Below are 14,514 nucleotides of genomic sequence, written 5' to 3'. Positions count from 1 at the left end.
GTGAACATCTCAGAGCAAAGCTTTAATGTTTCATCAGGTTTTATCACTTAGGTTACAGATCAGCTAATGATCACGTAATAAGTCAAGTATTAATAATGCTTGGGAGGAGACTAATGTAAAAGGGACATATCAGTGTTCATACAGGATCTGCAGTCACAAGTGTGGTGTTGCTGGGGATGTTTCCCACAATGCAATGCAGAGAGGAAATAGATCAGCTGCAAAAGATTCCAACTAATTGTGGATGTTGGTGATGCAGCTCAGAGAGGACGTCCAACAAGTAGCAGGAAACAGGTATGTAGTTGTCCCCTCTGTTGATGATTCTATACAGAAAATAAGTTAATTATTAGAAACACAATGTCTGAAAATAGTTTGTTTTTAATCACTCAAACTTTCTACAGTCTTGAAATCTTACATTAAATTTTCAGATTGTCTAATTCTATAGAAATTCCACACATTTTACATATAAACAAAGAAAACCTTACTTATGTAATCATTAAGTTTAATTGGTTGGTGTTGTAAAGCTGCAGATTGATGCCTGTGTATGCATGTTACGTGATTGTTTAGTGGAAGTGGCCATTGCCATCTGGTGGTTATTAGACAGTATTACACTTTTCTTATGCACATCAACTTGGCAGTGAAACAGTGAAACTCCTCAGGCTGAGACAAGTAACAGAACATTGAGGACATGAAAACTACTTTGTGTTCTTGGTCTAGTTTAGATGTAATCCACCTACGGCTGCTTCAAACCAAAGATTTCCCACAGCTATAGTGACAAAAACATTCCAACTGGGAAATATGGCAGATTTTTCTTCAAGTCTGCTGCTGGATATTAGTCTCATGATAAAGCTGCTGCATATACATAAAGACCAATTAGCAATTTTAATAACCTTTGGTAGTAAAATCTGAGAATATTCACCACAAAGAGGGAATATATTATATTAATCTAACACAAATAAGTATATTTTGCTGTCAACTAAAGATGATGAAATGCTATGATATCCTCTCAGTTTGAATATCAGTACAAATCATTTCATTATACACCTTTCACTCCATAAGCTCTTTATCCCAAAAAGGTCCTGTGAAATCCCAGGTGGAAACTGAGAACGCGACACTGTTAGGGAGAGATTAGCTCACAAAGAGAGAGAGAAACGGCCCGGCAGAGGAAGCAAATCCAAAAGCAGGGTGCAGACGGCTTATTGTGATAATCCCATTTGAAAGAATTCAGGCAGATTGCTACAATTATGGCAATCCACTCTCAGATGTCTGACCTCGCTGAACACAGACAGGTTGTTTCCCCCCCCCACAGAGAACAGACGTTACAGGTATTTATAGACTAGTTTCCTACTGAAACTGGAGCAAATTTTACTCCACAGTGTAATGAAGCAAAGTTTAACTGTGGAGGTTCATTGAAACAGCATCAACAGGATCTTCACAGGTCTAAATGATGATTGGGTTGGACGTTGGTGCTGCACAGCTACAGGAGGTTTACGGTGTGGAACTTTAAACGACATTTTCGATTAAAACTAAAAAAACTAGTTTCTTCTCAATTGATTAAGTTTTTGGAGATGTGCATTTATGTTTCAATGACTCATGAGTGAGATCGTGTAACGTGATCAACTCTACAAAGATTAGATTTCTTGCAGTGGAGTATTTTAGCCAATAGTGTGTAAGGTGTATCTGTTGTTATATCCAGCCCAGTGACTCTATATAAAGACTGTAGTACTTAGGAAATCCTATACACCTGCTAATTCGGGCAATTATCTGCTAATCCATGAAACAAATCATGCAGATACAGATCAGCAGCTTCAGTTTATGTTCACATCAAACAAGAGAATGGGATTTTAGTGACATTGACTCTGGTGTGATTGTTGTCAGACAGGCTGCTGTGAGTATTTCTCAAACTGTCGATGTCCTGGATTTTCACACACAACAGAATCTGTTGTGTTTTGACTCAGAATGGTGTGGGGAAAAAGATGGAAATGCCTCCTTGAGTCAGGGGAGAATAGAATGATCAAACTGGTTGGAGGTGACAGAACTAATATATTATGGTGACTCGAATAACAACTGCCAGGGGCACAAATTCTCCAGAACTGGTCTGATGAATGCTGATACTGAGTTACACACACGTCAGAGTCAGAATTTGACATCAACATCACAAAGTTATGGACCCAATAACAAATTTATTGTGTCAAGATAATATTAACTGATACATATGCATGATAACTGCACTGTGTCACAAAACAAAACGTGTAGTCTCAAGCTGGTTTCCTAATCATAACGGTGAGTTCAACAAACTTCAGTAGATCCTATCTCACAAGATCTAATGCACCTTTGGGATGTGGTAGAACAGGAGGTTGACATCAGCTGACAAATCTGCAAAAACTTAAATCTGTGATACAAACATGGAGCAGAATCCCAGAGCAATAAAGTGCGCACTGCTGCAGCGTGGACACTTTACGCACGGCTGAGTCTCCTCCTCCAGGTGCGTAACCGTGACTCACCTACAGAGGAACTGGTTCCAGTAACACCAGCCCACTGGGTCCACTTTACCCCAGCACCTAACCAGCCTCCCAAACATGTCGATGTCCTGTTCACATTGTCATCTAACATGGTGTGACTTACATCACGCGCAATGAATGTCGCATGGGGCTTGCTGACGGTTTTGAGTGTGGTGTGCCACACGGAGTCGAGGTGCTCGCCGACGTCTTATTATAAAAACTGCTGGATCCGACGCTACCCGGGTATTTTCATCGACATCGAGGAGTCTCAGCGCAGAGGAGCGCAGCTGCTGGAGCACTACCAGGAGGAGACTGCGCTCAAATGCAGCCGCACCTGTTGCCTCACCAGAAACTGTGAGTAACATTGGTATCATTCCCCCTTTCCCCTCATTTGTAACTGTATTCATCCGCCTCACACTCTTCCCGCCGTGATGAGCATCTGTCCTCCCACAGTTTCCTGTAATCTGGCCATATTCCACTATGACACTTCTCATGAAAACGTGAACTGCTTCCACCTGCACTGTCCCACACTGGAGAGCTGCATCCTCAGTCACAGAGGCAACGTTGTTCTGTACAATGTCACTAAAGGTGAGTGAGTGTGGCTCCAACGCTGAGTTTGTTCAAATGTAGTCCGTTTATACAGTTTATAATCTATTTTAGAACTCTTCAGCCCATGTGCATGTAGACTAAAACCAGTGCTGATAAAGACTCCAGAAGTTTTATAGTTTTTACCATAAGATACTAATTCTGCTCTAACACAACCTGCAGATCAGCAGTAGAAGAAAGTAATTATAATACATTTAATGGGGAACTTAAGAAGTATTTTGAACTACTAGTATATTCCCATTGTCTGCCACTTTATATGTCTCTTCCACTTGATTTTAGATGGAAATACGTTACTTTCTTATTCTGCTCTAATTATGTAAGAGCAGTTATTTTTTACTTTGAAGATTCAATTTTTTTACACAAAGTTTGCTCATCCTTTAAAATGTAAGTTAAAACTCCAATCGATCAAGCAAACTTTATTTATAGCAACTTTCAAACAAATCCGATGCAATTCAGAGTGATTCACAGGTGATGACCAAACTTTATTAAAAAAGTGAAGAGTTAAATACTGAGCGTTAGAGACCAATAAATGCCAATACTAATGGAAAAGGCATCTTTAAGGAGGTTAACATAAAATATATAAAATAAAAACTTTGAACCAAAATTTGAACTACTACATAAAAACTTTATATACTGGTGCAGCACTCATTATGGTCAATTACTGTGTGCATGCATATACATTTACCTCTGATATTTACTTTATAAGTACATTTTTCTACAAATACTTGTTATGTAAGATCTTAACTGTAGTATTTTTGTGTGTGACATTATATATAAGTAAGGATGTGAATACTTTTTTAACCCCTCTGATCCACTAAAACTGCTGATAGTAATTGTTTTTAAAATGTATGTATAAACCTCTTCATGTCTCAGGGGTGGATCCTGACCTGCTGGTGTTTGGAAAGTACTTCACCTCCAATGTGCGTGTGTTGCCGCACCACTACAGTCGAGCCAACGTCTCTGAACCCCTGCCCTCAGACAAACGCCAGTTCATACATCCGCCCCCGCCCGCTGCCCTTCCTCTGACGTCTGCACCGACCAGTGCACTGCCCACCACAGCACGCAGAGAGCTCACCACCGCTGCAGCCACCACGCTGCGGAGCACCAGTCAGGCTACAGTAGTTCCAGCAACAACAACCACACCGTCCTCCACTGCACCTGCTCCTATAACAGTCCAGCAGAACCATGCACAAACAACAGCCCCAACCACCTCCACCAATTCTCCTGCACCCAGCTTTACTGCACCTCCTCCATCCATGACAGATGCTACCCTCGGCCATCACAGTCCCGAGAAGACTTCAATCTTTTCAACCACTACTGTGCAGCCCTCTACATCCGCCCCTACCCAGCATCACACCACCATCTCCTCTCAGTCAGCGACCAGTCCTCCAACCACCACAGGCCTTATGGGCAACACAGAGAGCAGCAAGCAATACCCCAATGACACCAAGGGCCCCCTGGGGAAGAACCACACTGCAGGCGGTGATGGAGACCAGGGAGTCAGCGGAGAGGACACCTTGGAGGAGTTGGGACCTGGGTGGCACGTAGCTGCTCACACCTTACTGGTCGCGGTGGCCATCTGCATCACAGTGCTGCTGAGCTGCTGCTGCTCCATCCTGCTGGTGGTGAGCTGGAGGGCTCACAGAAGGAGGATGGGGCGCTATCGGACGTCATGGAGAGGGAGGAGAGGCTCCATGCGTCTGATTAAGTACGTGCTGGTCAGAGAGAGTTCCTGAGAGAGGAGAGCTGACTGTTTTGTTTACAGTAAAGTGTTAAACGAATCGATCCAGGAAAAGACATTTGATATGTTACATTTTTACTATTACTTTTGTTGTAAAAATTGTTTTTTGCATACTTGATTATTTAAAAAAAACAATGAAAGCTTTATTTTCAGCAGATAGAGATGGAAATGTAGTTGCAGTAATTCGATGCAGTGAGGCTGTAATAATGTGTATTTAAACTGAACTGGCAAGTAGTTTATGGCTAAGATTACTAAAAACAGTTGTCATGATGTGGGGGTTTCACTTTTTAACCAAGTGACGCAAATTCAGCCGATGTATTCTACCACAGCAATTTGCCCGAAGAAAGATGATATGATGCACATTTGGCTGACCTATATTTCGATGTACTTCAGTGAGTTTAAACTGCTCATGATGCCAAACCCTCGAGGACGTTTGCCAGTTGACTAAACTGAGGGCACTTCCAAGCATAAAAAACCCTGCTACAATTCAAAGTGTTTTCAGATTGTCTGTGCCTTGTTGTTCTTTGTGGGGCTGAGAGAGGAAAAGTTTTTGCCTTTTGGCCTTCTGTCTTTAACCCTCCTGCCGCTGAGCACATCTCGGTGCATTGGGGGAAGGACACGGACTCCGGACCAATGCTTTTTAAGAAGGGCGCAGCACTTTTCAACAGCGTGCTGCTGAAAGCATCCTTTCACTTGGGGTCCCGCTCCTGAAGTTGGGCCACAAAGTAATGGACTGGGGCTAAAGCTTCACCCACCGTTAACATTGAACTTCACAAAACACTAACGATAGCATTCATTACTTTTATTTTTGTAAGACAGCATCCTTCACGTGATTTAACAGTTCAGTAGAGACATAAGGTTGAAATATCCTGATGTATAATGAAATAATAGTTATCTGCTGTCATCTTTGTGTTACAGGTAGATGATGGAGTCTAAAATGTTTTGGTTGATCCTGTCACAGGTTCCTGTTGCCCTTGGTCACTGTTTCCATGTAAATACACCCGTAGATAAATCTGCATCACAGGCTGAATACTTTCTTGACGGCATCTTTGTACTGAAGCATGGTGATCTCACTCTCTCCTTCATTCTTCAGCCTTGTGACAGAGTCCTTATAATCCTGCACCTCTCTCCTTCCCAGCAGTTGCTCTCGCACCTCCTCGCCCTCTCCTTCCCCGACCACCTTCATGCGGACTAACGTATCCAAGATATTCTTCTGGGACTGGCTGTCCTCCCAGCTGTAGTCCTCCATGTCTGCCACAGTCTTCTCAGCCTCCCAGGCTTCTGTTTTCTGGAGAATGACAAAGACAAACATCATTTAACTTTTACATGCAGATAGACAATCTACCCAACTTGATTGAAAAAAGTTGTCTGTAGCAAACATGCACTAAACTCAGAATAGGGCAGTATGTGTGTGAAAATGCAAATGTTGGAGTCAGTTGCTGTGGGCATTCTTCTGAGTTTTTCCTGCCAGCCCTCTAGTTAAAACCCCACTGACAAGCACTGAATCTGGTGTTGATAGACCGTTGTGTGTTTTCCGCTGCGGAATTTATGTCATGTTCTGCCTCTTGAATGTTCTAACCAGATACATTCATTCAGAACTTCGCCTGAATGTTACAGACATTCTCCTGTTGTTGTGAACGCATCTGATACTTTAGTTTGAGGTTAAGGCCAGACCTCTGGTTGGGAACAATGTATGGCAACAGGTGTAGAATGAGGGTCCTTGGTCGCGGCTCACCCCTTCTTTGATGCTCCTCTCACAGAGATAGTATTTCTCCATATGTAGTGGTCTGTCCGCTGCCTGTCTTGCTAACGTCACATTCCCTGGAGAACAACAGGCTCCATTGTGCAGCAGCTTAAAGCAGGGCAGAGGCTGAGCCTGAGCTCTGCTGCTCTCCAGGTGTTTGAGGTTAATGACCATCATTACCGCTATACATATCTGATCCACATAACATCCCGTCTGGATCCGAGCCAGGCCCGAGTGAGTGAGTGATAAAGCCTTTGACACTTAGACACTCAGCAGCTTCCTTTGAAATAATGAAAACTGAGTAGTTTTAGATCAAAACATTAGCGTTGCACCTTCCTGGAATAAAGGATCAGTTGAAAAACATTTGCTTTTGAGAGGGAAATGCTTCCATCATTAAGTATTTTAGTCTAAAGACATCTGATAACGTGCCAGGAGACAAATGTTTGCCTGTTTTCTTGATTGACTTCATGTGCCTGCCAAATAGCAGTTATATGTTCATAAAGCGAAATGGGACAGGTGTTGAGCACGAAGGCACGACAGCAGATGCAGTGCCTCTAGTGGTAAATGTTTGTCCATGCTGGAGGCAGCTTTGAGCAGTCAGCCCCAACACTGGCCTGGATTAGCAAACACTGGATTTATCAGGGAAGGTCCGTCTCTCTGAGTGGGGAGATAAAATCACCTCAGTGGCTGCAAACAATTCGACTCTTTGTGGGCTAGCGTTACAACCTGAACGCTACGCCACTCTCACAGCTTCCACAAGCCTGCTGGACAAGCACTGTGCCTTCCATTGTGTGTCCAAAAGGGCAGCGGACAGTGTTCTGCCTCCTGGCTCGGACACCTTTACCAGTTGAAAGATTCTCTTTAAATGTGACTAAGCCATGACTGTAATAGGGTAGAGTCATTTTCTTATGTGGCTGGTGACAAATTCATGCGATCGGCGCCGAAGCTAATGACCTGGTGGCAGACTTCTCTCTCTGGTTCGTTTCCTTCTCGTTAAGATGGTCGGCTTAATGCAAATGAGTATAAGGGTCAACACCTGATAGAGCGCCTATTTTCTCCTCATCTGTCGGGAAATGTCAACTGGACTATGCTGCTGTTTGCCTTCCTTCTGCCCATTCAACTCTTGATGCCAATGGGCTTTTCAGATCTCTGGGCAAGAGTTCCCCTGGTAAAAGGTACAGTGCCATGGCACCAGCAGGAAGCAAATGTCAAAGATGAAGGAATGGCACTAATGCCAACTCTATCTTGTGAGATTACAGCTTGTCCATAAAAAATCTCCACAATAAATGGACAATTTAAATTAACTGCATTTATATAGTGCTTTTTTTTGTCTTTTTAATCGACCACACAGTGCTTACACTACAAGTCACATTCACTTCAGCGGCAATTGGGGGTACAGTGTCTTGTTCAAGAACACTTTTGGCGACCATGCTAGTTAGTGGATGACCCACTGTACCTCCTGGGCTGCATTGATTAATTACAATACATAATACATCACAATGCTCATGCTGCAGTGTATGAGAGCATGAGATTGGCCATTATTTTGCACCGGATCTACTCGAAGGAAGGGTACACTAAAGGAACGGGACAGTGGGTCATCGGTACAAGTAATGCCAGGGAGCAATTGACTTTTAAATGAATGGATACTTGTTGAACGGCTGAGGAAAAGGTCACAGTCACAGGAGATCTGTGACGACAGTGGACAGGCACACAGCTCACCCCTGGTATCGCTGGTTAGGAGTAAGGAAGGGGCAGAAGATGGATCTTTAAATGGCCTGGATCAATTAGTCCCACATTTAGACTAAACTGGCACTTTGTTGACACTAAATGGCTCAGGCACCTGCTGCAGGTTTGGAGAGGGCCTTATTTTTCCATCCCCGGTAACTGATGTGTCTGCTCGATGTTCAGTCAGTACAGAAATACAAAGAGAAAAACTAAATCTTTCCTACTCACCCACGACTCGTGGTAAAGGACAGTTAGCAGGTACATGGCATATTCCAAATTCTGTTTTCTCAGTGGACAGCTGATAGAGAGGGGGAGGAAAAAAAACAAGAGAGGACATTAGTATTTATTTTTTCAATTAATAATTGAGTGTTTTGAACTAGAGCCTGCCAGATATATTGAAGGATTTTATCCGTTGATATTGAGGCATCACATATGTATTGTCTGAGATGTGCCTTTACGAAAACTATTTGTATATAATGTAAAGAATATCGGCCAAAACATCAATAGCAGATATTTTTAACTGCATAAGCTGCAGGAATCCAGTATGGATCAGGCACTTTAATGAATTTTATACTGAAGGAAGCAGTGTTTACCTGTCAGTTGTGATGGTGAGCACGTCAGAGGCTTTGCAGTATCTCTTCCCAACAAGTTTGATCATTTTCTTACGTGCATGGTCATCAAGATTCAAAGTGGACATCTTTACCTGTGAAATGACATGAGAATTATAATCTGATCATATAGGCAACAGTCCTCGGGATGTGACACATTATCAGGATGGAAAAATAATACAAGATAATAAGACAAGATTCAAGCAGATGTGATTTAATTAGTCTTTTTTGCTGGCGTCACAAATAATGAAAAATATTTTGTATTTTTACTGACTGGCCCATTCAAAATGTGCTTGTTATCCACAACAAAGAAACTAACTCTACTTTTACTAGAGTAACAGTGGAAAAGGCACCAGATCCAAAAGTGTGTGTACTCAAGTCTTTTGACGAACATACTAATTGCACATGAAATCATGGCATCCATGCTGTGGCCCAGAACAACCCCTAAGCCCCTTGCAGAGACCATAGATGGAAAACAGATTATTCCATGATTACATTGTTTTTAATGGCTTTGACTTATATAATTTATCAAATGCAACAACATGCATTTGTAGACAATAACATAATACATAAAACACATTTGTGCATGTTTTCTGTGCACTGGCAACACAAAGGAGGTAGTTTAGAAGTGCCTCCACAAACATGCACAGAGACAGAAGAGTTAAAGTCTGCTGTGTTTTTTCTGGATGAAACCTGACACCTCATCTAAATCAATGTTCAAAACAACCAAATGAAACAATCAATTTTTATTAAAACGAAACTAGGGGTTTGTTCCACTTATTGAACTGTGTCCTATTTACTCTCCAGACTCCAATCTATCTTTCTTCCTAATCCACAAGGATTAATGTCTGAATAATTCCTACCTTACTGATATAATCTAAGGCGTGAGACTCAGCGGAGCAGATGGCGGCTGATTAATGATCATGATAATGATTTCCACTTTTTACAAACATGTTAGGGACAATTTAAGTTCTTGTCTATCAGTGTTGTGGAGCTGGAATTCTTTTGGTATGCTTTGAAAAGAAGAAGTATTATTCACAAATGGAAAACCTTATAGCATCATAGAATAAAATAAAACAGAAAAAAGCTATTTTCAGTCACTACAAACAAACAAACAAGGTCAACACCTTGTTTTTTCTGTTGTGTGTTTGATGAACTTGACTAAATTCTTTGATGGATCTTTAGAATGCATGTTTTTCCTACAGACTGTGGTTGTAGCATGTTCCTATGTGTTTACATGCATGGTTCTGGTCTGTGGGGAAGATTGCATCTCTATGGATTAGTGGTGGTGGGGGGATTAAGAGGAATATTAAAAATGTCTGAACAAATATCTCAAAGTTTAAATGTTTTGTTTCATCTTTGTGTGAAAATACTAAGTCGCCAAAAAATAAAAATTCCTAAAAAACTAAATGCTACAACCATCACAAGAACACCAAGTCTCAAAACATATTATATGTAAAATAATTATCTCCGACTAATCTCTGTTGTCTTCATGGCATAATTTGTTAGGTTCAAGGTCAATAGACAATGAGCGTAAGTCACAGGGACATGATGTCAGCTGGTGATTATACATCTCCGTAAATCTCTAATCTCATTTTACATGTCTGGTTTCTCCATACTTGGCTTTCTCTATATGTACAAAACCCTGTATATATTCAATATCCTTGCGAAATAAATTGAAAGTTAAAATAGATGGTGTTCAAACAAAAAAAAAAACCTCACTTTGAGATGAACAATGCGAGCTGCAGGGTTTCTGACCGACGGACCAGCAGACACGTAGTCTGTGCTTTCAGACTTAACAGGGAAGTGCTCATCACATTTGGCGTCTGTGTCCAAGGCCGACGGCCACTCGGTACAGAATGCTGATGACAGAGAGACAGTTTGACACATGTTTATTAAGCCTATATATTTGTTTTAAAGTAAATAATTGTATATTATAGCTGCTCCTGACAAGTGACACAAATTAATACATGGATTTTCTCACGACAGAACTCACGTTTCAGAGCTTCACAATGTTTCTTGATGGCTGCTGGTGTCAAATGCAGAAAGTTCGGTATCTGAAAGGGAATATGAGCAAGAGGTTTTGTGGGTGTTAAAATGCAAAACTACTCACGTCATAAAAAGTCATGAATGTTAATCAGTTTTAAAATCGTAGAATCAATTTTAGAAAGCATAAGAAAAAACTTGCTATGGTCTAAATGTTGAGTTTCAGAATTAACTGGTTTTCAGTCACGTGGTAAACAAAGTGAAGAACAAAATGTATCTTTCATCTTTTTAGTGAAGGACATTATATAATACATAGTTATATAATACATTCTATACCAACACTGAGATAAACTTCTCTTAGACCACACTACTGGCTTAACATCTATAATTTATGACTTAAAACATAACACAGATTAATGTGACAAAATAGATGTGGGGATGAGCAGCAGTGTGGCCCTTCGTGGCAGAGCGACAGAATGAAATCATTAGTGTCACACTGCACGGCAGAATTCCAGCTGCGGCCGGTAAAGTAGTGGATCGGCAAGTGGCTCAAGTCCAGATGGAGCAGCTGGTGTCTGGACACAGCAGCTCAGTAATCCCGGCACAGAAACAGGGCCATCAGAGCCATGCAGCACAGAAAAAAAGTGCTCTGCCACAGGAGCACCGGCCTGTTCCAGTTATCTGAGCTGGACATAGTGAATACAAGTAGGTAAATGCTAAGATACACAGATATTTTACATAAGCTGCTTTCAGACATGAACTGAAAAGCAGTAGGACATAGTTTGGGTCAGATGCGTTCACAACAACAAGATGTCCGAACACGCAGGCCAGGGATGGTGCCTGGGTAGAGCATGTACGCAGGATATGACGCATACATTTTAAACGTAAATAAATGTATCTGCACCTCAACCCGGGCATCAACACATACCACCAAAAGCTTCTCATACTCCTGGTCGTCAACTTTGACATCTTCGTCTGTCTTCTAAATATACAGCACCTCTTTCTCCTCTTGAGATGATTCAGTTATTTTTGCTGTTTACAGTTTTGCATCTGTTGCATTTTTACAAATGTCATCAACAGACCCACTCACTCATTGAGAATTTTCCAGTCATTTTCCTGCTGTATTCTCACAGCGGCTCACTCTGACATTTTTATTTGGGGGCTGGCATAAAAAGTTCTGGAAAATGCCTGAAGTAACTCAGATATTTGCATTCTCACACACAGCCCCTCTGGAAAAAGGAGTTCAGTATTGTTTACAGAAGATCTTAAACACTTTGAACAATGTGCAAATAGCCCGAGAGCTTCATTCAGTGTCTTATACATAAGCACATGTCCTTATTTATCAATCAAATCATTATATTTAAATGTATTGTTGTCTGAGTAAGTAATCACCAGTATTCCTGTGTTTCTTCTTTAATTTCTAAACCTGCAACCTCCCCTGTCTGTCCGCTATTTACCCTCATCCTGTGGTCCAGTGTAAAGTAAAGATGGCTGACCTTGATGAGCTCCAGGTTGCCTTTCTTCTCTGGAGGAATGCCTCTCTTCACGGGGTAGCCCATCCTCACAGGCAGGGGCACAGCGTTGGATCTGAAGGGCGTAGCTGATGGATAAACTGCAGTCCAGTCCTGATCCACCGACATCTTCTCTGTCCTGGGCTCCCCTGGCTGTTGCCCCACAGATTACAGAGATAAGCCACATGACAACTTAATTCATCATATCATGATACGATTATAATCATCTAGGCAAGTGACTTCATTCAATTTCATATTACATTTACAAATTACATACATTTATAATGTTTTACCATTGTTTATGTTTTCCGTGGTTTTAAACTGTACTTTCATATTTTCTTCTGTAAAGCACATTGAATGACCTCTGCCTATGATGATACAATATACAAATACATTCACCTTGCTAAATATGTCAAAGACACACTTACATCTCTCCTGGGTTTTCTGGTAAAGGGTCCTCTACCACCTCTGTCAGGAGGACCTGCAATTATAATTCAATTTAGCCAGACAAAACTTGAAATACACATAGAACACTGTTATTATATTACATTTATTTGTATTTACAACATTACACTCACTCAATTAGAATGTATGCTTGTTGCATGTGACGGGTGGATTTTACAGTTTGAAGTAATGATAGCTAATCTCACTGATGTAATTATGGATATGGTAAATGGGGGGTTGAAATCTTGTCCAGTCTTATTGTCATTAAGTCTTTTCACACAAACTTGCTGAGTATTCCTAACTCCAGCTTTTTAATCATCAGCATTGTTGATTTAACTATTAACACAACGGACAATTTCATACCACACTGATCATTTCAAACTTGCAATGGACATTTTCTGACCAAATTAAAACCAATTAAGAAAAGAATATGTATATACATGTGTACTAGAATACACACACACACACACACACACACACACACACACACACACACACACACACACACACACACACACACATTGTTCTAGTTCCATTAAATCGACAGATTATGCTTCAGTTTCTGCAATACTACTTTATAAAGAACTCTAAATTGATCTCTTATTTCTATCATTTCATTGTCCACCGTGTTCAATGACGATAAAGGCATTTTTATTCTTATTTAAATCTTTATTTTAATGATCAGATCACTATGAGGAGTTCAGCCAGATGATGGATGACATGATGAACCAGTGAAAACATCCATGAGACCGATCCCCGCAGTGTTTGTCCTCCCATGTAACTAACTCACCACAGTGTAAATACAGGAGCAGCTCGTGTCAGAGGACAGGAGCAGCTCGTGTCAGAGGACAGGAGCAGCTCGTGTCAGAGGACAGGAGCAGCTCGTGTCAGAGGACAGGAGCAGCTCGTGTCAGAGGACAGGAGCAGCTCGTGTCAGAGGACAGGAGCAGCTCGTGTCAGAGGACAGGAGCAGCTCGTGTCAGAGGACAGGAGCAGCTCGTGTCAGAGGACAGGAGCAGCTCGTGTCAGAGGACAGGAGCAGCTCGTGTCAGAGGACAGGAGCAGCTCGTGTCAGAGGACAGGAGCAGCTCGTGTCAGAGGACAGGAGCAGCTCGTGTCAGAGGACAGGAGCAGCTCGTGTCAGAGGACAGGAGCAGCTCGTGTCAGAGGACAGGAGCAGCTCGTGTCAGAGGACAGGAGCAGCTCGTGTCAGAGGACAGGAGCAGCTCGTGTCAGAGGACAGGAGCAGCTCGTGTCAGAGGACAGGAGCAGCTCGTGTCAGAGGACAGGAGCAGCTGAACAGACCTTGGTGACAGCACCTCCTCCAGGTAGCTTAGCATGTAGCCTGTGAATTAGCCTTAGCCCCCGTGTGTAGCGACAGTGGAACTCACCTCTGTTCCCGGCGGCGGTGTTCACAGACTGAGCCGTCGAGTACGTGACTCTGTGGAGTGTGTCCTGAAGTCCAGGTCCACGGACATTAGCTCGACCTAAGAAACACAGGAACACTTTACTGCTGTGTGAAGCCATGTTTCCTCAATGACTACGGCAACCAGCGAGGGGACAAACACGGAGAACTGCGAAGGGTTTCATCTAGAGTGTTTGTGTGTGTAGCGCCCCCTACAGGTCAAAGCAGGTGTGGAGATACAGCTCA

At 42.1% G+C, this 14,514-nt stretch overlaps 2 protein-coding genes across 2 annotated transcripts; one reads left to right on the top strand and one right to left on the bottom strand.

Annotated features, from left to right (window-relative positions):
- Window positions 1-25: 25 nt before the first annotated feature.
- On the top strand, window positions 26-4,840 carry LOC109624129 (MANSC domain-containing protein 4). The gene is made up of 3 exons (XM_020078627.2): window positions 26-2,852; window positions 2,952-3,086; window positions 3,978-4,840. The coding sequence occupies exons 1-3, from the start codon at window positions 2,633-2,635 to the stop codon at window positions 4,838-4,840; spliced, it is 1,218 nt and encodes a 405-aa protein (XP_019934186.2). The 5' UTR covers window positions 26-2,632.
- Window positions 4,841-5,632: 792 nt separating this feature from the next.
- mrps35 (mitochondrial ribosomal protein S35) lies at window positions 5,633-14,455 on the bottom strand. The gene is made up of 8 exons (XM_020079212.2): window positions 14,255-14,455; window positions 12,848-12,900; window positions 12,405-12,572; window positions 10,919-10,979; window positions 10,645-10,784; window positions 8,908-9,017; window positions 8,543-8,612; window positions 5,633-6,133 (listed from the first exon to the last, which is right to left on the bottom strand). The coding sequence occupies exons 1-8, from the start codon at window positions 14,388-14,390 to the stop codon at window positions 5,864-5,866; spliced, it is 1,008 nt and encodes a 335-aa protein (XP_019934771.2). The 5' UTR covers window positions 14,391-14,455; the 3' UTR covers window positions 5,633-5,863.
- Window positions 14,456-14,514: the final 59 nt, after the last annotated feature.

The sequence above is a fragment of the Paralichthys olivaceus genome, chromosome 7, assembly GCF_024713975.1.
Source record: "Paralichthys olivaceus isolate ysfri-2021 chromosome 7, ASM2471397v2, whole genome shotgun sequence".
In the NCBI taxonomy this organism is placed as follows: domain Eukaryota; kingdom Metazoa; phylum Chordata; class Actinopteri; order Pleuronectiformes; family Paralichthyidae; genus Paralichthys; species Paralichthys olivaceus.
The sequence above is the reverse complement of the archived record's forward strand: the minus strand, read 5'-3'. Positions and strand labels throughout refer to the sequence as shown.